We start from the raw sequence: 25,827 nt of genomic DNA, 5'->3' as shown, positions 1-25,827 counted from the left end.
AGTCTTATGATGACCATGTAACCATTGTTAATGCCTGTTAAATCTCATTTAGGAAAGAAAATCTATCATCCTAACCTGACATCAGAGCCACAGTAATGCAGTTGACTCTCAACTGCCCCCTGAGTGATTACAGATGGGTTATAAATAATTGCTCAGCCATTGATGCCCGAAATGAATAAACAAAAGTGTACAAGTAATTTTAATGCATGGGGTGAGGAAAGAGATGCTTTGTGCAACTAGTTAGTTGTATTACCCATAAGTCCGATTTTTGGTAAAATTCAATCCATTGGAAGTTCAAATAAAACTAAGTAAACTTTGCAATATTTACTTTCTGGTTTAAAAAAAATTCCTTTTCCAATGCAAAAATTGGATTTTAAAGATGTGTAGAAAATGCACACTGTGAAGTAACAACTTTGAAAAAGATGCAATATTCCATAAAGTTTCCAATAAGTGCCTTGTAATTTCATTTTTAAAATGAAAACTTTATCCAAACTGGCAAACTGAAATTTAAAAGAAAATAGAAAACTCGCACTGTCAAATTAAACATTATTATAAACTTAGTGAAAGTTTACAACATGTATTTATTTGTGGTTCAAAATCAAAATCAAATGCTTCGCCAAGAGTGTGAAACTGAATTGTTTCTGATAAAAACAGGAGTGTACATTGTCAGGTCAATAGCATGGAAAGGGGGGTTAATACCCTTGCATTCTCAATCAGATACAATATACAATAAAAACAGAAAACATTAAACCAAATTTGAAAGTAAACAGTTAACTTTGAGTGTAACCTGAGATCTCCTATGCCCAAATTCTTATTTATCCTCTGGGAGCTGGAAAACCCATCTGACTTGTAGGTGTGAGATTCCTATTGGATTAAATAAATGTCAATACACAAACAGGCCATTTGGCTCAGCCAGTCATTGTGAAGGTTTATTATTAAACAAGCAGCAGCACTCCATGTGCTCATCTGTTTCTCCTATCCTGTTATTTATTCTCTTATCCTTCAACTACCTAACTATGCAATTCTTGACATGCTGTCTACGTCAATCCTTAAATTTTGTAGTGCATTCCAGACCTTCATAATGCTCTACCTGAAAAAGGGTTCTACTGCTTTCTGTCAATTTTAACTTTTTTTTGTTACCTCAGTCTAGATCTCTCAATTACTGGAAATAAATCTGTCTTTAATTTTACAGGTGTTTCCCATTAGTTTGGAAGATAATGAATGTAGCTCCTTTATTCAAAAAAAATGTAAACAGAAGCAGGAAACTGCAGGCAAGTTTGTTTAACATCTGTCAGAGGGAAAATGTTTGGACCTATTCTCAAACAGCAGTGCATTTAGAATGATTCAAAATTATCAGAGTCGACATGGTCATGAGGAAGGGAAATCATGTTTGTTGCAGTTCTTTGAAGAAGTAAAGAGTAGGCAAAGGCTTAGTGGCATTATCAATAGACTGTAAATCCAGAGACCCAGGTAATATCGTGTGGACTCGGATTTAAATCCTGCTATGGCAAATGGCAGGATTTGAATTCAATAAACACCTGGGATTAAGAGTTTAATGATGACCATGAATCTATTGTCTATATTCAAGAAAATCCCAAACGAAAGGAAACTGCCATCTTTACCTGGTCTGGCCTACACTTGACTCCAGACCCACAGCAATTTGGATGACTCTTAACTGCCCTCTGGGCAATTAGAGATGGGTTATAAATGCTGGCCTAACCAGTGATGCTTGCATTCCATGAATGAATTTTAAAAAGTAACTATGTGATGTGGGAATAAATGGAACCAGTGTATTTAGATTTCAGGCATTGGATAGGGTGTCATGCCAAAGGTTACAACAAAATTAAAAGTTCATGGTGTTGGGGATAATATGTGGCGTAGATAGAACATTGGCAAAAGCAGAAAGTAGACATGAATGGGCCATTTTCTGGTTGGCATGGTGTAACACGTAATGTGTCACAGTTAACAGTACTGGGGCAACATTTTACAATTTTTATAAATGACTTGTATGAAGAGATGGTATAGTTGCTAAATTTGCTGATGACACAGATAGGCCAAAAATTTGGGAAGGTAAGGAAGGTACGAAGGGATATATCAGTAAATTAAGTGAACGGGCAAAGATGTGGCTTATTGGGTATGAATTAAGAAAATATGAAATTGTGTATTTGGGCAGGAAGAATTAAAAGTAAATACATTATCTAAATGGTGAGAGATTGCAGAGCTCTGAGATGCAGAGAGATCCAAATGTGCCTGTGTGTGAATTGCAGGAAGTTTGTATGCAGGAACAGCACAGGTAATTGGAAAAGCTAGTAGAATATTATTGTTTATTGAGCATGGAATGAAATGCAAAACTAGAGAGATTATGCTTCAGTTTTAAAGAGCAATGGTGAGATCATATCAGAAATACTGTGCACAGTATTGGCTACTTTGTTCAAGAAAGGATGTAAGTGTATTGTAAGTAACTAAGCAAAGATGTATTTGACTAATATTTGGAATGGCTAGATTGTTTTATGACAAAAAGTTGGATACACTGCACTCATATCCACTGCACTAAGAGGCAACTTGATTAAAAATATACAGGATCTTGAGAGGTCTTGTCAATGTGGAGAAACCCTTTTGGAGAATCTACAACCAGGGGCTTACAGTTTAGGCATCACTCATTTAAAACAGAGATTAGGTCAATTCTTTTCTCTCAGAGGGTCATGAGTCTTTGGAACTTTCCTCCTCAAAAGGCAGTGGAAGGAGAGTCCATGAATATTTTTCAGGCAATGATAGATTCTTGGTAAGCAGGGGAAAGGTTATCAGGAGCTGAGAGTCTGGAGTTCAGGTTACAATTACATCAGCCAATATCTTCTCACATAGAGCAGATTGAAGGGGTTGAATGGCCAAATCCTGCTTCTAACTTAACTGTTTGTTTTAAGTTTGGAAGTTTATATCTCTATTGTACAAGCCCTTCTTGATTTTAAATAACAAATCTCAACATATGTTCCCTATTCTAAGGAAAACCAGCCCCAATTTTCAATTATTTTACTGTGTTTGCATTTCCTTAGACCTTGCAGCATGTGGCAAGGCTTACACGATACAATAGGCCAAAAAGTAAAGTTAAGTAGATTCACTGGCAACAATGCATCCATCCCCTGATGAACTCAAAGCATTTCATGCTCATTTTGAACAGAACATCAGTGAAATGATGTCACCTGCTCCGACAGCCTTGGGTGCACTTGTACCCATGGTCACTGCCGCAGACGCCAAATCGGCCTTCTTGAGAGTGAACCCAAGGAAAGCAACTGAACTGGATGGAGTCCCCAACCATGCACTTAGATCCCATGCAGACCAGCTTGCAGGAGTATTTGCAGACATCTCTAACCTCTCCATACTTCAATGTGAGGTTCCCACATGCTTCAAGAAGACTACTATCATCCCAGTGCCAAAGAAAAATCAGATAGTGTGCCTTAATGACTAGCGCCCAGTCATGCTGACAGCCATCATTATGAAACGCTTCAAGAAGTTAGTAATGGTACACCTCAACTTCAGCCTCAAGATTCCCCTGATCCACTACAATACACCCACCATCGCAATAGGTCCACAGTAGACACCATCTTCCTGGCCATACACTCTTCCTGGAACATCTGGATAAAAGGGTACCTATGTCAGAGACCTATTTATTGACTTTAGCTCCACCCTCAACACTATAATTCCAACTAAACTCACCTCCAAACTCCCACTTCTGCAACTGGATTCTTCACTTCCTGACCCGCAGATTGCAATCAGCGAGGATAGGTGACAACACCTCCTCATCCATAATTCCAAACACCAGTGCCCTGCAAGGCTACATATTCAGCCCCCTACTATGCTCCTTAAATCCATAACTATGTGTCCAAATTCAGTTTTAACTCCATTGACAGATTTGCTGATGATTCCACCATTGTGATCGGGTCTCAAATAACGACAAGATCACAGAAAAGAAATAGCTTAGTAGCATGGTGTAAAGACAACATTCTCTCCCTCAATGTTATCAAAGTGAAGATGCTGGTGATTGACTTCAAGAAGTGGAGTGGAGGACATGCCCCTGATTGTATCAATGGTTCTGAGGTGGAGATGGTATCAAGCTTCGAGGAGTAATATCATAAATAATCTGTCCAGGTCCATCTACATCGAAGCTACAATCAAGAAAGCACACCAAGGTTTCTACTTCTGCAGAATGCTAAGGACATTCACCATGTCCATAATGATTCTTACAAATTTTTATAGATGCACCACAGAAAGTAACCTCTCTGGATCATCACAATTAAGTATGACAAAGAAATTACAGAGACCACAAGAAATTACAGAGAGTTGTGAATACAGTCCAGTCCATCACGAAAACTAGCCTTCCATCCATTGACTCTATCTACACTTCCGGTTGCCTCCAGAAAGCAGCCAACATAGCGAAAGAGCCCACCCACCCTGGGTATACTCTCTTCCACCCTCTTCCATTGGGCAGAAGATACAAAAGTTTGAAAATATATATCTAAATATTCAAGAAGAGCTTCTTCCCTGTTATCAGATTTATGAATGGACCTCTCATATATTACAGTTGCTTTTTCTCTGCACCTTCTATGTGGCTGTAACACCATATTCTGCATTCTATCCTATTACCCTGATGTACTTATGTAAGGTATGATTGGTCTGGTTAACACACAAAACAATACTTTTCATTGTATCTCGGTACATGTGACAATAATAAATCGAATCAAATCAAATCTTAATTGCCTCACTGTGAACGAAAAGTTTTACATCATGGTCATTTTATTCCTGCCAGTTCTTTAAGATTAATCCAAACAGATCCCAACATTGTGATCTCTCCACATAACCTGCTATTGGTGACTTCAAACATTTATCTATGTTTCCTTTAAAAGATGGAATTACTGTTTCCACTATCCACTGGGATTGTTCTCTAGGATTGTTCTATGTGAAAAGAAAATGATTACCAATGTTCACAAAGTAAGGTCACAGACAACAGTGAGCTGTATAAACAACAAATTTGATTTTGGTGATATGATCAAGTTACAAAGAAAATTTCCAATTCTTCAGTCAACTGTTGGCATCTATCTGAAACAAGGAAAGTAAAGCTTGATGTAAATACATATTTCATCAATCAACAATTTGGGGCGGCACGCTGGCTCAGTGGTTAGCACTGCTGCCTCACAGCACCAGGGACCCGGGTTTGATTCCAGCCTTGAGTGACTGTCTGTGTGGAGTGTGGACATTCTTCCCTTATCTGCATGTGTTTCCTCCGGGTGCTCCAGTTTCCTCCCACAATCCAAAAATGTGCAGGTTAGGTAAGTTAGCCATGCTAAATTGCCCACAGTGTTCAGGGATGTGTAGGTTAGGTGCATTAATCAAGCGAAATGTAGGGTAGAGGAATAGATTACTCTTCGGAGAGTTGGTGTCGACTTTTGGGCCGAAGTGCCTGTTTCCACACTGTAGGGATTCTATAATTCAATCACTTGCTAATGAGTATGATTGGCCACCTAGGAAATTCTGAGTCACTGGTCATGGACTCCATGGATACTTGGGCCACTGATGAGCCTGATCCTAGAGCCACATCTGTGACCACACATTTGGACGGTGTTTCCGGGAGATGGAATTGACTCTTATCCTTGAGATTGTTAGTGTTCCTTCCTCCTGGTCCTTTTCTGTACTTCCCCTTGACGATAGGTGTTCTTAAAGAATTTTGTCTCTTCATACAGGAGCTTCCTCCAAATTGGTTTCTTCTGAACAAGGGTCTCCTACATGTGACATCTATGTAGCAATTCTTGAAGGAAGCTTTCAAAGAGCCTTTGAAACATTTCCTTTGTCCTCCTCTCCTTCAACTATTCATTCAGCAAATCAATTTTATATTGAATTTCACTGGATTGAATTTTGCCGCCTTTGAAAAATATAAACACTCTCAAGATCTTGACAAAATGAGCCAGAATGAAAATTTGAATTTTAAGCTTTGAGAAGAAACGGTCTGATTTTCCACTGAAGGTTTTAGTGGCTGGTCATGAATCTCATTAGAGAGCAGAAAGGGGCTTATCCCTTCTTATTCTTATCTAACCTCACCACTCTTACATGCAGGTTGCTATTTTCCAGATACTGTAGTGGAGAGCAACTGGTCAGCACCAAATCCCAACTTGAAAGTGGTTACCGGGAGGCTGCAGCTTGCCGGCACTTTCTCCATCTTAGCCGGCGTAGCCTCATATCTTAAGGTACACTCCTGGGCACTGCCTTTTTAGGAAGGAAATTCCAAAGACTTACAACCCTCTGGGGCTTTCACTGAATACAAGGTACTCATGAATAATTTTTTAGGGACAAGAACTACACCTGAAGACAAGAAAGTTTGCTAAAGATGTCAAGTTTTCCTTTACAACAGATGTAGTCTTCAGAACCATGAATAGCAGTTGGGATGATGGTCAAAGGACTGAAAACAGGGATCACATGATGAAGGAAATGCACTGAAGGTCAGGTAAAGTTATCTCACTCCCAGAGGACAATGGGATTGCTGTCACATTAGAGATAGACAACTGGTGGTAGTTTAACAAGACATTCACCACATTTCAGGCAAGGGAGGAGATTGAGAAGGAGAGCCCTTTAATGAAAGCTCAACTGATGTGGGAATTGAGCTCAAACTATTGGCATCACTGCAATATTGTTCAGCTAACTGAGACCTAAGATAAAGTTACTGTAGTCCTACCAGACTGGATGTCTGCTTTATCAGTATAGCGAGAAAACTGGTGGTGTCTTAACCTGAGAATCACAATGCCTCTGGTGAGAGGAGAGGTTGAGAAGAATTTGATTTGATTTATTGCTGTCACATCTGCTGAGTGTTTTTTTGCTTGTTCAATAGACAGATTGTACAATACAAAGTACATCAGAGTAGCAGAACAGATTGTAGAATACAGTATTACAGCTGCAAAGACGGTGCAAGGACAGAGATCAACATTAACATTTGAGAGGTCAGATCAAAAGTCCGGTAGCAATGGGGAAGAAGCTGTTCTTGAATCTGATCATATGTGTATTTAAACTTCTTCAACTTCTGTCTGATGAAGATGGTGGAAGAGGGTATAACCGGACTGGGAGGGGTCTTTGATTCTGTTGGTTGCTTTCCTGAGACAGTGGGAAGAACAGACAGAGTCAATGTATTGAAGGCTGATTTGTGTGATGAACTGGGCTGTGTTCATGAATCTCTGTAATTTCTTGTGATCTTGGGCAAAGCAGTTGCCATACCATGCTATGATGCATCCAGATAGGATGCTTTCTATAGTTTTTTAAAAAAAATTTATTCATTTGTGGGATTTGGCTGGAAACTGGTATCTGTGATGCTGGGGACCACTGGAAGAGCCCAAGATGGGTCATCCATTCGGCACTTCTGACTGAAGATCGTTGCGAATGCATTAATCTGATCTTTTGCACTGATGTGCTGGGCTCCTTCATCATTGAGGATGGGAATATTTGTGGAGCCTCCTCCTCCTCCAGTGAGTTGTTTAATTGTCCACCACTATTCACAACTGGATGTAGAAGGACTGCAGAGCTTAGATCTGATCTATTGGTTATGGGATTGCTTAGCTCTGTCTATCACTCGCTGTTTATGCATTTGGCATACAATTAATCCTGTTTGGTAGCTTCACCAGGTTGACACCCCATTTTTAGGTATGGCTGATGCTGCTCTTGGCATGCCCTCCTGCACTCTCCATTGAACCAGGGTTGATCTCCTGGCTTGATGGTAATGGTTGAGTGGGGGCATATGCCTGGCCATGAGATTGCAGATTGTACTGGTGTATGGTTCTGCTGCTGTTGATGGCCCACAGCGCCTCTTGGATGCCCAGTCTTGAGCTGCTAGATCAGCTTGAAGTCTGTCTCATTTAGCATGGTGCCACGCAACATGATGGAGGTTATTTGCAATGTGAAGGTGAGACTTCATCTCCACAAGGACAGTGTGGTGGTCACTTTTATCTATACTGTCATGGACAGATGCTTCTGCAGCCAGCAAATGAGTAAGGACGAGGTTAAGTACGTATTTTCCTCTAGTTGGTTCCTTCACCACCTGACGTAGACCCAGTCTAGCAGTTATATCCTTTAGGACCTGACTACCTCGATCAGTAATGCTGCTGCTGAGCCCCTGTTGGTGATGCACATTGAAACCCCCCTCCCAGAGAACATTTTGCGTCCTTGCCACCCTCAGTGTTTCCTCCAAGTGTTGTTCAACATGGAGGAGTACTCATTCATCAGCCGAAGGAGGAAGTTACATGGTAACCAGTAAGCGGTTTCCTTGCTCATGTTTAACCTGAAGCCATGAGACTTCATGGAGTCTGGAATCAATGTCAAGGACTCCCAGAGCAACTCCCTCCCGACTGTATACCACTGTGCTGCCTCCACTGCCGGTGGGACAGGACCTATCCAGGGATGGTAATGATGGTATCTGGGGTATTATCTGCAAGGTAAGATTCCATAAGAATGACTATGTCAGGTTGTTGCTTGACTAGTCTGTGAGACAGCCCTCCCAATTTCAGCACTAGCTCCCAGATGTTGATAAGGAGCACCTTGCATGGGTGACAGGACTGTTTGTGTTTTTGCCGTTGTCTTTTCCAATTCGAAGGTCAATGCCAGGTGGTCCGTCTGGTTTCATTTCTTTGTTGTGACTTTCTAGCGATTGATGCAACTGAGAGGCTTGCCAGGCTATTTCAGAGGGCACTTGAGAGTTAACCACATTGCTGTGGCTCTGGATTCACATATAGGATGGCAGATTTCCTTCCCTAAAAGGACATTAGTGAACTAGGTGGATTTTTCTGACAATGGTTTCATGGTCATCAGTCAACTCTTAATTCCGGATTTTTTAAAATTAGTGAATTCAAATTCCACCATCTACTGTGGCAGGATTTGAACCCAGATCCCCAGAACATTATTCTGGGTTTCTAGATTAATAGTCGAGCGATGATACCACTAATCTTTGTAGACATGCTGAATTTCTTTAGCCTTCACAGTAACCTCAACTGGTCAGAAGTCACATGACACCAGTTTATAGTCCAACAGGTTTATTTGCAATCACAAGCTTTCAGAGCGCTGCTCCTTTGTTAGGTGAAGTTACTTCTGACTTTGTCCACCCAGTCCATCAACAACATCTCCACATCACCTCAAATGATTTGAGAATTGACCCTGTGTTGTTGGCACACTCTGCATTACAAACCAGCCATCCAACCCACCCACAGAACTAAGGATAAAAAATCATAGAAAGGAGCAGAGTGATTTCTGGAGAAGGGTCACGAAACATTAACTCTGTTTTCTCTGCTCACAGTGCTGCCAGATCTGCTGAGTTTCTCCAGCAATCTCTGTTTTTGATTCAGATTTCCAGCATCTGCAGTTATTTACTTTACCAGAGTGGTTTGCCTTTGAGAATTAAGGTCAATGTAGCCCAGGACTACAACTCCCATAGTGCCTCGGTTCCGGGGTATTGTTTCCGGCGCCGGCACGTTACTTCCGGCGGGGTGACCTTGCCCGAGGAGATGGAAATGGCGGCCGTTGTCAGGCTGAGTCTGAGCTGTGGACGCGGCTTTAAGCGTGAGTGGCCGTTCCCCCCCCGTTACTGTGGCTCGGGGAAGGATGGAGAGCTTCCGCACGGGTTTGGGTTTAATGTGGTCTTGGTGTGCGCCGCCGGACTGAGAGTTTAATGTTAATTCCGAACCATGATGTGGCGGTGCTGGGAGCGGACAGAGTTAAAACTCACACAGACACCAGCAATGATGGTGGCTCCGTGGTTAGCACTGCTGCCCCACAGCGCCAGGGACCTGGGTTTGATTCTAGCCTTGGGTGACTGTGTGACATTTGTAGTTCTTTTGCACTGGATGCCCTGGTTTCCTCCCACAGTCTAAAGGTATACAGGTTAGGTGGATTGACCATGCTAAGTTTCCCTGTAGTGCCCAGTGATGTGCAGACTAGGTGGGTTAGCCATGGGAAATGAAATGAAATGAAATGAAAGGATAGGATGCCACAGTGGGTCTGGGTCTGAGGTAGTTTGGACAGTTGGTGTAAACTTGACGGGCTGCATGACCCTCCATGCTGTCGTAATTCTAAGAAGGGGCAGGGTAAGTGTGTATGTGGTGGGCATGGGGGATGGGGTGCTTGAAAGATGAGGGAGTAAGAGGGGTGGGGGTAGTGGGGTAAGAGTGGTGCTGTTGCAGTGTGGCAGTAAGAGAATGTTCCAGCATGAGGTGAAAGGGTGTATGTGAAGAGAGTTTGTAAAGAAGTGAAGAGGGGTTTCTTGCTGAGCAAGGTAATGAAAGAAGTCCTGTGATGTATCAAACAAAGGAAACTTTTCATTGTAATAAAACAAAGAGCTGCAGATGCTGAAGATCTGAAATAAAAATAGAAAATACTGGAGAAACTCAGCAGGTCTGGCAGGTGTCTGTGGATAGAAAATGGTGTTAGTGTTTTGAGTCCAGTGACCTTCCAAACTTCTTGGTTTTTGGAGTTTCCATCTGAGGAGTTGCTATTACTTTATCAGCACTCAGCTTGGCTCGAACTATTTGCACCTTGCAAAAGAATTGCCATTGTGTCAGCTGCATAATGATTTTGTCTGCATTTAGCTTGATCCCAGCTTTGCTGATTCTGTCTCTTAATGCAGGTAATGGTCTGATCTCTTTTCACTCACAACATAGATCTGGGATATCATCAACTATGCTGTTTTCCTTTACATCCTCTCGCTTGTTTCATTTATTACTGGATCGATTGGATGGATCACTTTAAGGTCAAAAGATAGTGGAGAGTATATTGAATGTTAACAGCAAGATTCCATATCGCGCTTCACGTTCTGCAATTGCACTTCACAAAATACTTGTTGTAGAAATGTGAAAGTACGATTTAAAAAAAAAAAATTAACAGTCAAAACACAATCTTCAGATGAGTTAGAGCTAGAGATAAAGGTCATTGGACTCATGCATGCATGCAGGTATAATTCACCCCTATTATGTTTTGTTCTAAATTATAGACCCAGATTTATAACTGAGTTTTGTGACTTAACCTCTTGGATGTATGTAAGTTTTTTCAGAGATTAAATAGAGTGCATTGTACATACATTATGAAGAAATTAGCTAGATGACTGTTCTGTTGAGGACATAGAACAGGAGTAGATCACTCAGCCCTTCAAGCCTGTTCTGCTCGATGAGATCATGTCTGATCTGTGACCTAACTCCATACACCTGTGTTGGTCCAGAGATGTGGTGCCCACATCTACTGTCAGTTCTCCATGTGTGTTGTGACCAGGGTTTTATGTCGTTGCAGCATGATTCTATCATTAAGCTCTTGTGCTCTAGATGTAAAAGCCAGCATTCCGTTAGCTACCTTCATTATTTATTGCACCTGTTTCTGGGTTTTTAAAGATCTACGCACCTGGCTGCTCAAGTCTCTTTGGATATTCACTGTGTCATCTTGTTCCAGCCTCAGCTGAAGCAAAACGCTCCGAGACGGTATAGTTTTACCTCCTTCGTCTTTATTCCGGGCCCTGGAGGGAGAGAGAACGAGACATGTGCACAGAGACATGAGTTCTCTGTCTTCTCTCGAACATCTGTTTCTTAACGAATTATATAGTCATTTGCAGGGAGGAGCATCAGATAAGGCAACATGCATATTGATTGGGTGACTGTTTCAATCAGAGAGCGTCAATAGTAAAGATTAAGCCATCTGCTGTTACACAATGAATGTTCTTTACCTTGTTAACTGGCTTCACATAATGAATACTTTTCACCTTGTTAACTGACTTCACATACTGAATGTTTCTTCATCTTGTTAAATGGCTTTACATAATGAATGCTTTTCCACCTTGTTAACCCACTGCCCTTCACTCCAGCACCTCATTGTTTACTGCAAGCTCTTATCTGATCCGAGTCATGCTAGCTGAACCTTTCATTTCACAAAAACTCAACTTAACTCTTTCCCCACCTGCTCATACCCTATATACTTTCAACCATATTTAACTTCATGCCATCAAGAAAGTATGCTAATCTATAGCTTTTTGGTTTAAAATGGATTCCCTCACATTCTGTTGAATTCCATCTGCCAGAATTTTGCTCATTTATCTAGTCTCTCAATATCCCTTTGTAATTTTATGCTATCATCTGCACTGTCTACAATGCTGTCTAATTTTGTCATCAGCAAAATATGACTATGGCATTATTCAAATCATTAATAAATAATGTGAATAATTGAGGCCCTAACGTATCCATCTGGGATGTCACTGGTCACATCCTGACAATCTGAGTAAGACCGTAAGAGATAGTAGCAGAATTAGGCCACGCAGCCCATTGAGTCTGCTCTGCTATTCAATCCTGGCTGAACCCCATTCTCCCACTTTCTCCCCTTAAACTTTGATACCCTTTAATCTAAAGATCTATCTATCTCAGTGTTAAATATACTCAATGACCTGGCCTTCAGCCTTCTGTGGCAATGAATTCCATAGATTCACCACTCTCTGGCTGAAGACGTTTCTCCTTATCTCCATTCTGAAAGACCTTCCTTTTACTCTAAAGCTATGCCCTTGGGACCTAATCTCACCTACAAAAAGAAACATCTTCCCAACATCTACTCTGTCCAGGCCATTTAGTATTCTGTAAGTTTTAATTAGATCCCCATTATCCTTCTAAACTCCATCGAGTGTAAACCCAGAGTCCTCAAATGTTCCTCATACGTTAAGCTTTTCATTCCTGGGACCATTCTTGTAAACCTCCTCTGAACATGCTCCAGGGCCTGTACATCCATCCTGAGATATGGAGCCCAAAACTGTGCACAATATTCCAAATATGGTCTGACCAGAGCCTTAGAGCCTCAGCAGTATGTCCCTGCTTTTATATTCAAGTCCCCTCAAAATAACTGCCATCATTGCATTTGCCTTTCTAACTACTGACTCACACTTTGAGGAGGATCCTTCAGACTTCTGAATTTTCTCCCCATTTAGAAAATAGTCCATGCCTCTATTCTTCCTATCAAACTGCATAACCTCATCCTTTCCCACATTGTACTCCATTTGCCACTTGTTTGCCCAGTCTCCTAACCTGCCTAAATCCTTTTGCAGCCTTCCTGCCACCTCAATTCTACCTGTCCCTCTACCTTTATTTCTGCAAGGTTAGCCCAAATGCTCTCAGTTCCCTCATCTAGATCATTAATGTATAAAGTGAAAAGTTGTGGTCCCAACGCTGAGCCTTAAGGAACACCACTTGTCACCAGCTCCCATCCTGAGAAGGACCCTTTTATCCCCACTCTCTGCTTTCTGTCAGACAGCCAAGTTTCTATCCATGCTAGCGCCTTGCCTCTAACATCATGGGCCATTAGCCTCCTGTGTGGCATCTTGGCAAAGGCCTTTTTGAAGTCCAGGTAGATTATATCTGTTGGCTGTTCTTGGTCTAACCTGCATATTATGTTCTCAATTAATTCTAACAGATTTGTCAAGCATGACCTCCCCTTGATGAAACCATGCTGACTCTGCCCTATTTTACCGTACACTTCCAAGAATCCAGAAATCTCACCCTTCATAATGGATTCCAGGATCTTACCCGTGACCAAGGTTAGGCTAATCGGTCTGTAATTTTCCATCTTTTGCCTTACTCCGTTTTCAAACAGGGATGTCACCTCAGCAATTTTCCAGTCCTCTGGGACCCTCCCTGATTGTAGCAATTCTTGAAAGATCACCACTAATGCCTCAGCTATCTCTTCAGATAGCTCCCTTAGAACTTTGGGAGTGTAGTCCATCTAGTCCAGGTGATTATTCCACCTTCCGACCATTCAGTTTCTCTAGCTCCTTCTCCTTGTTGATGGCTACCATACTCTGATCTGCCCCCTCACACTCTCAAATTTTTTGGATGTTACTTCCACCGTGAAGACTAACACTAAGTTCCTCAGCCATTTCCTTGTTCTGCACTGCCGTCTCTCCAGCGTCATTTTCCAGTGGCCCAATGCTCACCTTTGCCTCTTTTGCCCTTTATATATCTAAAGAAACTCTTACAATATTCCCTTATATTACTGACTAGTTTACCCTAATGTTTAATTTCCTCCCTTGTTATTTCTTTGTTGCCCGTTGTTGGTTTTTGTAAGCTTCCCAATCCTCTGCTTTCCCACTGCCCTTTGCCACATTATGGGTTTTCTCTTTTGCCTTTATGCTGTCCCTTATTTCCCTAGTCAGCCACGGTTGCCTCATCCTCCCTGTACCATGCTGCTTTTTCCTCGGAATGAATCTCTGCTGTGTCTCCTGAATTACTCCCAGAAACTCCTGCCATTGCTGTTCCACTGTCTGCGTTACAAGCTCATTTACCTTATTCCTTATACTGTACGCATTCTGATATAACACCATTAGTCGTTTATTAACTGTCCCTCTTCTCATTGTCATTTGTTTGTCCAGTGTGCTTGAAGTTTGTTTGCTAACCCTTTCCATTCACTCTGTTCTATTTGTGTCTGTGCTGGAGATTTTCGTTTTCTAATTTCCCCTATTTTCAAATTCAAACCCATTTCTCCAACACCAATCTTTGAGCCACACATTTACCTGCTTAACCTTATTGAGCCTGTGCCAATTAGCTTGTGGTTCAATTGTAATCCAGAGATTATCTTTTTGAGTACTGACTCAGTATCCTTATTTTCTGCTGCCTGCCACTTAACCAGTTTCCCAGCTATGCCAGTAATGTGTCCTCAGTTATGTGGACTTCTACATTTTAGTTAACAATCTCTTATGTGAGACTTTTTCGAATGCCTTCTGGAAGTCCGTAAGCACTGTCTATCCGCTACCTTGTTATTTGTCTGGCACCATTATAGCACGCAATTGTGTGCTCGTGTGATGTTGACTCGTATGTTTGCCTGTTTTATCGATCAGAATCCTTGTTTGTGCATGGTATCCTAGAGTGTTATTGGCAACTTACACTTGGAGTTAAGTATAGAGTCAATTCTGATCTCCTGATTACAATCAGCATTATGTTAACATTATCTAAAGGTATAAGGTTTGGGGAGGTGTTAATCTGGCAAGCTTCCATCTGGCAAAGTAAGAAACCGGTCTTGCCTGCCTGCTAAGAAAAAAGTCATGTTCTATTCAGTGTAGTAGCAGCACATGGAGTTAGTCCTATCCTATGATTGCACTTTGAATCTGGTCCAGAGGGTGGGGCATTTCCACTAACTCTGAGGAAGGGTGACTCAACCAGAAACATTAACTGATTTCTGTCCACAGATGCTGCCAGACTTGCTGAGCTTTTCCAACAATTTTTGTTGGTTTCTGATTTACAGCACCCCAGTATTTTACTTCATTTAAATGTAATTGCTAGCCACTCATTCTGATCCAGAAACCTGCTAGTTCAGAGTCCAGATAAGTTGCTGATTTAAAAAGTGTCTTTATTTGATGTGTTGAATTTTTGCGGTCACACTGAGATTAACTTTGTGTTGTGTTAGAATAGCCTAGTCAGGAAGTGTAGTTGTTCATACATTCGAAACCTGAAAAAAGTCGTTAGTTTTTTGCAGGGTAAAGAAGGGCAGTGCTAAGTTCAGGAAGATATTTGCTGTGACCCAGTTTTCTCTGTCAGGTGTTGATGCTTTGATCCTGTGCCTCCACTAACCACACACAGTGCACTTGTAGGAGATTATTACAAACAACTTGACATGGATTGAGGAGAAATACAGCAGGTTGAGAGAAATAACAGTATAGGGATGATGCTAAGGTGCTGGTGTTGGACTTGGGCAGACAAAGTCAAAAATCACGATACCGGGTTATAGTCCAACACGTTTATTTGAAACGGCAAGCTTTCAGAGCCCCAACTCCTTCCTCATTCAGCTCGGGATATAAATGGAGACAATGAGCATTGTTCAAGAGATTTCAGAAAATTGACTGAAAGCTTGGTTGAGACATTAGGTTTTGAGAATTCTTTTACAGATAGTGTGGAGAAAGCAAGGGAGCTGTATATCGTTAGATAAGTATTATTTCACAAAGGAAGAGAGATGGGGAAGGAGCAGATTAGTAGAGACTGAGCCCAGAGATAGAAAGAAAGTTAGGTGCACGAAGGGATGGGGTTGACAGTAAGCCAGTGGGAAAGAAAAGCTGATAATGGGGCCATGAGTGGGTGAAAATAGGTTGGCTGTGCAAGTGCTTATTTCATGGAGTTTGCTCGTCAAGTGGGTCACGCTTGGACACTACTGGCTCATTTAGATCCTTTGAGCCGAGGTGTTTTCTAATCCATCTGTTCAGAGATGTTATTACACACTTGGTGGGATTTGAACCTGGACCACCTGGCTCAGAAATAGGGGCAGTACCACTGTGCCAAAAGAACCCTTCTCCTTTGAACCTATCACCAGCATTATAGTTGGAAGCAGTTGTGATTCCCCTTTTTCCTCCATTCCAGAGCAAGTTTGGTTACTCCCTCGGAAGCACAACCATTTATTTTGGGAATCTTCAGAAGAAAAGTTGAGTTGTTAGATACTGCTCTTCAGCCACATCTGTAACCCTCTCCCTACAGCAACCTAAAACCAAGTATATTCAACATGTAACACTCGTGTATAACTGTGTCTGTATTGTTGATAGCAGATAGTAAACTGAGTTAAAATAGCTCAACTCCATTTAACTTTGTAAGCATCACAAAATCACTGAACCATGATATCATATTTGATTAAACTCTTGCGGCTTGTTTATCTACCATAGATCAAGAACCACTCGAGATGAATTATTTCCCCTACTACAAGAGGGCGTATTTATTGGAATTCAGACCACTCGCTGATGAGGTCAAAAACTTCTCTTCACCCCAAATAATGGTGGGAATGTGGAACTGCATCCCCAAAAAGCCATTGAGATTGTGGGGATTTGTCAATTAAAATGATTAAAATCAAAATTTGGAGACTTTTGTTAGCCAAAGCTGTTGAAAGATTTGAAACAAGGATGAATAAAGTCACAACAAAAGTAATCTAATTGAATGGCATGAGAAACTTGAGGGACTAACTAAAATTTACTGACCATATACATGTATTTCATTTCATCATTCCTCCAATCTATAGAGGAATAATAAGTGGATAAGTAAAGTATGAAAATATCTTTAATTTTGCAGCTGGCATTAATGTATAGATTAATTTCCTGTTCTTCTTTTCTTCTCTCCAGCAATGATCTTCAGTAAATCATTAGTGGTTGGACCTCTGACTGCTTCCAGAAAGATCCATCAGCCTCCAGTGCTTTTGACGTCACAGATTCACACGTCTCCTAGCCATTTGAGTAAGTATTGTACCTGGATGGTTCTGTTATATCAGACGTAGTCAAGCTTTTTATCTTTAATAACTGTTTCAGAGGCAGGAAGGGGAATCTGCATGTAGAATTTCTTCCCATGGCAATACAACTGTGGTGCAGACATGTGGAAAGTGAATGGGACATTTGTAGGTGGCACGGTGGCTCAGTTGTTAGCACTGCTGCCTCACAGCACTAGGAACCTGGTTTCATTTCCACCCTGTCTGTGTGGTTATCCCTTGGGTGTTCCGATTTCCTCCCACAGTCCAAAGATCTGTTGGTTAGGAGGATTGGCCACACTAGAAGAAGTTGCCTATAGTGTCTAGGGAGGTGTATGTTAGTTGGGTTAGCCATGATAAATGCGGGGTTACGGGGATAAGGTGGGTTGCCAAATCTGGGTGGAAGCTCTTCAGAGAGTCGGTGCAGACCTGAAGACCCTAATGGCAATTTTCTGCAATCTCTGGATTCTATGATGTGTGCCAGAAGTTGAGATCACGTTGGGGCTAGATAGCATTTGGGTTCATAAACTGCCCCCTACTTTGAGGCAGCAATGGCACTTGTGAAGAGGTGACACTGGATCTATTGGATGAATGCCAAGAGCCCAACGCACTTAGGAAGTGCTTCCAGTGGCATGTACTGGGATGTTTGTGGATCAGCTTGGCGTGGGCATGCATAACTCTGTCCCTGGCTAAGTGCAGGAAAAAAACAGGTGGTCATGTGGCTCCGCAGTGAAGATGAGTGGTTGCTTCACACTTTACTCTGTTTCTAAACGTGTGTGCTTGTTGCATAGGCTCCTTACCCCAGACTGACAACTCTGCTTCACAACATTGGTAAGGGTTGCTCTTACTGTGTTTGTGGAGGGGAGGGAGAAGGACTGATTACTGGGTGTATGAAGGAGAGGAAAGGTACTTCACTTTTGTCAGGAATTAACAATAGTATATCTGGAACCTTTATCTGGCTCCATAAATGCTGCCTGACCAGATGGGTATTACCAAAACTGTTTTTATTTCATATTTCCAACATCTACAATATATTTTTTTGAAATTGAAAGACTTGCTAGGGCAGATAGACTCGGTCCTATATTGAAGAGTGCAGAGTAGTTAAGAGCATAAATTAAAAATAAGAGCCGGGCTGTTCAAGGGTGATTTTCAGAAGCACTTCTTCACAGAAGGGGTAGCAAAAATCCTTTTTTTAAATTCATCATCCAAAAAAGCTTGATTGGGCACATTTGAAAATTTCAAGACTCTAATTTTTTTTATTCAATGAGGATATTAAGAGCTACCAAAACTAGACAGAGAGAATTAAGGTGGAGACCAGCCATGGTCTAATTGAATGAAGAAACAGAATTAAGGGACTGCATTTCTGCTGGAAAAGCGCAGCAGGTCAGGCAGCATCCAAGGAACAGGAGAATCGACGTTTCGGGCATAAGCCCTTCTTCAGGAATGAGGAAAGTGTGTCCAGCAGGCGAAGATAAAAGGTAGGGAGGAGGGACTTGGGGGAGGGGCGTTGGAAATGCGATAGGTGGAAGGAGGTCAAGGTGAGGGTGATAGGCCGGAGTGGGGTGGGGGAGGAGAGGTCAGGAAGGAGATTGCAGGTTAGGAAGGCGGTGCTGAGTTCGAAGGATTTGACTGAGACAAGGTGGGGGGAGGGGAAATGAGGAAACTGGAGAAATCTGAGTTCATCCCTTGTGGTTGGAGGGTTCCTAGGCAGAAGATGAGGCGCTCTTCCTCCAACCGTCGTGTTGCTATGGTCTGGCGATGGAGGAGTCCAAGGACCTGCATGTCCTTGGTGGAGTGGGAGGGGGAGTTGAAGTGTTGAGCCACGGGGTGGTTGGGTTGGTTGGTCCGGGTGTCCCAGAGGTGTTCTCTGAAACGTTCTGCAAGAAGGCGGCCTGTCTCCCCAATGTAGAGGAGGCCACATCGGGTGCAGCGGATGCAATAAATGATGCGTGTGGAGGTGCAGGTGAATTTGTGGCGGATATGGAAGTATCCCTTGGGGCCTTGGAGGGAAGTAAGGGGGGAGGTGTGGGCGCAGGTTTTGCATTTCTTGCGGTTGCAGGGGAAGGTGCCGGGAGTGGAGGTTGGGTTGGTGGGGGTGTGCACCTGACGAGGGAGTCACGGAGGGAGTGGTCTTTTCGGAACGCTGATAGGAATTGGTTGTCCTGGTTGGGTCCAAATTTTGTTGGTCGGAACAATGTCCGAATTGCATTTCTGCCTCCTATTTCTATCTTGTTTCCTGTTTAGGAATCCGAAACAAAACAAAACAAAATGTTAGCGCAATCAGCAGCTTTGGATAGAGCACATCAGGTCATTAGTGGAAAAACTTCCTTCAGAGAGTCCAACCTTATTAAGGATCCCCATTTTGTATGTCAGCATATGCATTTACTGAGCAGCTTTGATTTTATTTTATTGTTTTTTCAGCTGCACTTTTCTGATTAAAACTGAAAAGATAAATGGTTGTGCAATCACAAAATAATTTGTAGCTCAGCAAAGTTCCCAATTATTTATTGTTGTTTAGTTTTCTATAAATTTATTCTTTCATGGACTGTGGACAAAGCTGACCAGCAATACTGCCTGTAACCTTTTCTGGGGTGGAAACCCTTGTAGGCTGAAGCTGGTCATCAATGCGTTGGAACACCGATTGGTGTGTGTGAAATCTTGGAGAAGCTACATAGCTTCAAGGGAATACTCTTGCCAAGGACAGATGCTGCCCATCTCTACTTACCCTTGAACTCAGTTATTATTAGACCATTTGAGGGCAGGAAGAGTTAATCAGGTTACTGTGGGTCTGGAGTCGCATGTAGGCCAGAATACATGAGCGTGGCAGACTTTTGTGAACCAGACAGACTTTATAATGTAATGGTCGAATTACTAAGAGTAGCTTTCAGTTCCTGGTGTTTATTACCTGGATATAAATTCAACAGCCACCATGGTGAGCTTTGAGCCCATGCCTTTGGGGCATTAGACTGAACCTTTGCTTTGCTAATCAGCATCCCCCAACAGTAGGTTTTATTGATGAGATCAAATGGCTTTTAAGTGGATTTACAATTTGAGATACTTGGGTGGAATGTGTTGATGTTGTAAACAGCAGGTGGCAATAGAGGCATTAAATTGAGCTGGTTTTAACAAGCAAGATTTGCATTTCTGTAGTTACCCTTTCAAAGATGTCATAGCACGGAAACAGATCAGACATCTTTAATGCAATGGAGGGGGATATAGAATACGTAACAAATGGCAAATGAAGTGAGATTGATGGGATTAACAGTGGAAACAAAGAATATTAATTTCTTCTTTCTTGGGATGTGGGCATTGCTGTCAATCCAGCATTTGATGCCAATCTCTAATTGCCCTTGAACTGAGTGGCTTCCTTGACCATTAGGAAGGTAGTTAAGAATCAACAATTTTATTGTGGGTCTGGAGTCATGAGTGAACTGCATGAGTTTTACATGACCTTTTGATTTATTTTTATTGCCCACTGTTTATTGATTTTAATCCAAATTCCACTAGCTGCCATGGTGGGATTTGAACCCGCATTCACACAGTAAGAGCCTGGGCCTGCAGGTTACTAGTCCAGGGATATTATCTCCTCCTGAGAGATGTTTTGAGACTTATCCAAGGAACAGAGGTGAAAATGAGGAATTTTTGGAAGGAGAGATGTTGAGTGTTAAGGAAGAAATGGCTCATGCAGGGTTTTCCAGTACTACCTTTTCTAACGTTTGTTAAAATTGTAGCAAGGCTTATAGCACAAAGAGGTCCATTCTCATCAACTAAAAAAAAACTCATCCATAGTCCTAAAGTTACAGCTCCTTGAATGCATAGCTGAGAGCTTTCTCTAATGTAATCAGGTTTTCTGCTTTAATCACCCTTTCAAACAATGAATTTTCTACCATTTACCATCCTCCAGGTGAAACAATTACTCAGAGGTATCCTCAATTCTTTCCACCAATTACTTGACGTGTCTGCTCGTGAAAATGGGTCATTTCAATGCACCACATTTAGGCCCCTCATTTGTTTCCACCTCAATTAAATCTTCAATTAACCTCCTCTGTTTTAGAGAAAACATGCATCTTACTGGAGAGATGGTAGCATATTGGTAATGTCACTGGATGAATAATGCAGAAGTCCAGACTATTAGGAGGGTAGTACTTAGGAGCGCAATTTGTCCATTCGATCCTTCGAGCAATAGGATTCTAGGCGAGGGTCTTAGCTCCACTTCCTGTTGTGTTCTCCTCCCATAACTTCAACTTCCTTAACCCTTAACTAGGTGAAGAAATCTCAATGCGAGTATGAGCATTAGCTTCACGACAAGTACTAGCAAAAAGAGGAAACGATATAATCATTAACAAAGATATTGTAACTTATTACAATCTATTTGTAGGCCTTCAGATAAACTATAACAATAGTTAGGGAATATTTGTTTATCCACAGTCTAAAAATAAATTTTTGCTTTTTGAGCATCCTACCTGATCTGCACTAACTTATTGACAATTATTGGGGACCACTGATGCAAATCCTACCACAACAACTGGTGTAATGTAAATTTAATTAACAAAAGCTATCTGAAATTGAAGTTTATCTGAGTGATGGTGACTGTCAAAACATCAGTGATAAACAAAATCCATCTGGTTCACTAATGAAAGGGAAGGAAATCCACTATCCTTCCCTGTTCTGCCCACGTGTGAATCCAGACCTATGGCAATATACTTGACTCTAAACTGAAATGGCCAAACAAACCATTCTGTTGAAAGCAATTAGTGATGGGTGACAACTGCTGGCCTTGTCAGCAATGCTCACATCCAACAAAAGAATAAAAATCTCAGGAGGCTCCCAAGCACTGATGATGTCGCCTAGCCAGGGGACGAAACGTTTGCAACAAAAACTTCCAGCTCGTCGAACAGAACCACAACAACGAGCACCCGAGCTACAAATCTTCGCACAAACTTTGAATAAAAATCTCAGTTAAAATTCCCATTTATGGAAAACCTTTCTTCAATCTCTTTTTTTCTAAGGTGATCACATCTTCCTGTAATATTATGACCAGGGCTATGTTGTGCTTTCTTAATGATATGTTCCTATTCCACTTACCCTAATGTGGTGGAGCCATTCATTTGGATCTTTTAGTGCTGTTACTTTCTACAGTGACTCTCTTTCTGTCAGCTCTGTTTCTTCAGGTCCATATCATTATTATAACAAGTTGTTTCTTAATTCTCCCTAAGTCATTCAACTGAGTAATGTATATAAATAACTCAGTGATGATCAAAACTTTTCTCTTCCCATCTTCATGTGAATTACTTCTGCTCAATGCCAATGGTAGTAGTATTGCTGCCAGGAGCAAACTCTGAGAATTAGGGAACTGAATCTATCATGTAATAAATGTATATTCTGCCTCTATTAATCTGCCCTAAACTGGGAATTGAGACAGACGTTTAAACATATATCGGAATAGCATCTTCCCATACCCACAATTCATTGTTGCAGATTTGCTTTTAATTGGTTTCTAAAGGCTTCTGTCTTGCCTGTTGATCTCTGCTGGGTGAGCAATTGGGACACTATGACACCTGGAAAATCAGTTCATGTTCCTACTGGAAAGGACAGATGTGGTTCAAGGAGGACACTGGTTTGGCTGTAATCTCGCACACAGTTTAATTGCCGTTTGCAACTCACTCTGACTTAGACAATGGTTCTTGTGTAGGTATACTCAGCTAGGTGTCCTTGACCAGAAGCAAATCCATAGCAGCAAAAGTATGATTGATTACAATATAAAACACATTAACATGCCCAAACGTAAAATAATGAGGTAGATCTGTTGCCATGGTTTCTAATGAGCTGAGCACCTGATCTCAAACAAGTATGGAGTGGCATCATGTCACAAACAGTTTTGTCCAACTTGTGTTCCCCGGGCCTCTATCTCACTGGATCAGCATTTCATTTTGTTTTTTTGTAACCTAATTCTCTTTTGTGACCCCTCTTTTTCCTCATGAATAATGATGATTCCTTTCTGATCTGCCTTTTTGATGGATGGCATTTTCCATCAGTTAACTGATGAAAGTGCTTACTTTTTGTGGTCACCTAGGCAGTATGTATGGACCTTGTCGTCGTCTTTGCTTTCCTCCCAGAATAGCCAAGTCCCATTCAAAACCATGTAGGCCACCTTGTTGCTGACACTGAGTTCCTGCACTTCCCATCTTCCTATCCTGTGCAAATTCCAATATGCCTTAAAGTTAATCCGAGATCGAAATTCCCTCTTCCACTGTCACCATGGCTGCTTGTTCTCTCTCCACCATCTGCTGTTTCCCCATCCTCAAACAGTATGCTCACAACTGCTGCCACTCAACAGTTTAATTGCAGCTCCATGGAACGTGAGTCTGGCCTCTGAATCAGGAAGTTGTAGGTTTCGGCTCACTGGACAAATATGAGCACTAAACTCGGGGAGTGCTGCACTGTTGGAGATAGCATCTGCCAGAGATGACCTTAAAGGAAAGCTCTGCGCCTCCTCTCTCGCTCTCTCTCACTCACTCACTCACTCACTCACTCACTCACTCACACCCGTTTTGCTTGTGCCCTTTCTTACTATCTCTCACCAGCCCCCAAAATGTGTGTATAAATATCTGGTGTCACTAGTTTGAAGAACAGTAGAAGTGTTCTCTGTGATGCTCATTAATCCTTCCACCACCACTTAAAGAGGTTGCCTCTTGGTTATCTCATTGCTTTTTGTGGTGAGTTTTCTTTGTGCAAATTGGCTGTCTCATTGTGTACACCACAGTGACACTTCAAAATGGTTTAACTCTTACTAAAGTGTTTTAGGATTCTCGGAGTCATTATGTAAATGCACGTCTGTTTTCCTATAGCACTGGAGTCTTCCTTGTCCCACATTTGCAGTTCTGTCCTCCATGGCCACAGTACCCAATATCCTGTTCTCTCTTCCAGTTTGCCATCTCTGTTACTATTTTCAGAAATGTACTTAAAACATAGCTGTAGGAGGAGTTTTAGATCACAGACCCAATTCTGCTCGTGTCTCCCTTTTTTCCTGTTGCTTCACTGTGTCGATGCATTTACCGTCAGTGAAAAGCTTTGAGTTAATTTTCTGTAAAAGAAGCTTTGACAGAATACAACACGTCGCACTGCATTTGTGTACTTTTGACATTTTTAAGAAAAAGAGGAAGCAATTCATTTCCACTCGAAGGAGTATGTTTCCAAGCAACCTAAACACTAGTTTCTAACTGACTTTAGAAACCACATCGGGGGAGAGAGAAAACAATTACCTTTAACCACAAAGAGGTGTAGGGTCTAGAATTGTGATCATAAAAACACTACAGGTCATGCACACAACCATATTAACAGGAAATGGTATTAAGAGTCACAAATGTACAACATGAAAACATTTCCTTTGGTCCAACTCGTCCATGCTGACCAGATATCCGAAATAAATCTCGTTCCACTTGTCAGCATTTGGTACATACCATTCCTATTCATATACCCATCCATATGTCTTTAAATGTTGTAAATGTACCAGCCTCCATCATAGAGTCATAGAGATGTACAGCATGGAAACAGAACCCTCGGTCCAACTTGTCCATGCCGGCCAGATATCCAAACTTCATCTAGTTCCATTTGCGCACTTGGCCCATATCCCTCTAAACCCTTCCTATTCGTATACCCATCCAGATGCCTTTTAAATGTTGCAATTGTAACAGCTTCCACAACTTCCTCTGGCAGCTCATTCCATACACGTACCACCCTCTGCATGAAAAAGTTGCCCCTTAGGTCCCTTTTATGTCTTTTCCCCTCTCACCCTAAACCTATGCCCTCTAGTTCTGGACTTCCCCCACCCCAGGGAAAAGACTTTGTCTATTAACCCTATCCATGCCCCTCATGATTTTATAAACCTCTATGAGGTCACCCCTCAGCCTCCAACGCTCCAGGGAAAACAGCCCCAGCCTGTTCAGCTTCTCCCTGTAACTCAAAGCCTCCAACCCTGGCAATATCCTTGTAAATCTTTTCTGAACCCTTTCAAGTCTCACTTCTTTCCGATAGGAAGGAGACCAGAATTGCACACAGTATTCCAACAGTGGCCTAACCAATGTTCTGTACAGCCGCAACATGACCTCCCAACTCCTATACTCAATACTCCTGACCAATAAAGGAAAGCATACCAAACGCCCACCTTCATTATCCTATCTACCTGTGACTCCACTTTCAAGGTGCTAGGAACCTGCACTCCAAGGTCTCTTTGTTCAGCAACACTCCCGAAAACCTTACCATTAAGTATATAAGTCCTGCTAAGATTTGCTTTCCCAAAATGCAGCACCTCACATTTATCTGAATTAAGCTCCATCTGCCACTTCTCAGCCCATTGGCCCATCTGATCCAAATCCTGTTGTAATCTGAGGTAACCCTCTTCACTGTCCACTACACCTCCAATTTTGGTGTCATCTGCAAACTTACTAACTGTACCTCTAATGCTCGCATCCAAATTATTTATGTAAATGACAAAAAGTAGAGGACCCAGCACCGATCCTTGTGGCACTCCACTGGTCACAGGCCTCCAATTTAAATTGCAGAGCACTTAAAATTCATTGTTGA

The 25,827-nt window shown here is 41.8% G+C and overlaps 1 protein-coding gene across 3 annotated transcripts in view; it reads left to right on the top strand.

Moving 5' to 3' along the window:
* Positions 1-9,497: 9,497 nt before the first annotated feature.
* The window catches only part of sdhdb (succinate dehydrogenase complex, subunit D, integral membrane protein b), a 28,456-nt gene continuing 12,126 nt past the window's right edge, over positions 9,498-25,827 (top strand). Inside the window, exons 1-3 of one of the 3 annotated variants that reach the window (XM_087976321.1) lie at positions 9,513-9,579; positions 13,450-13,573; positions 17,126-17,236. In XM_087976321.1, coding sequence (XP_087832447.1) covers positions 13,483-13,573; positions 17,126-17,236 — 202 coding nt within the window. In that variant the 5' untranslated portion in view covers positions 9,513-9,579; positions 13,450-13,482. Of the gene's footprint in view, positions 9,580-13,449; positions 13,587-17,125; positions 17,237-25,827 lie in introns of all 3 variants that reach the window. The other 2 variants (XM_087976322.1, XM_043676404.2) reach the window with 2 other exon arrangements.

This window comes from Chiloscyllium plagiosum, unplaced genomic scaffold (assembly GCF_037043375.1).
Source record: "Chiloscyllium plagiosum isolate Xiang-an unplaced genomic scaffold, Cpla_swu_hap1 HiC_scaffold_29, whole genome shotgun sequence".
Taxonomy (NCBI): domain Eukaryota; kingdom Metazoa; phylum Chordata; class Chondrichthyes; order Orectolobiformes; family Hemiscylliidae; genus Chiloscyllium; species Chiloscyllium plagiosum.
Note: the sequence above shows the minus strand (reverse complement) of the source record. Positions and strands in the feature narration are given on the sequence as shown.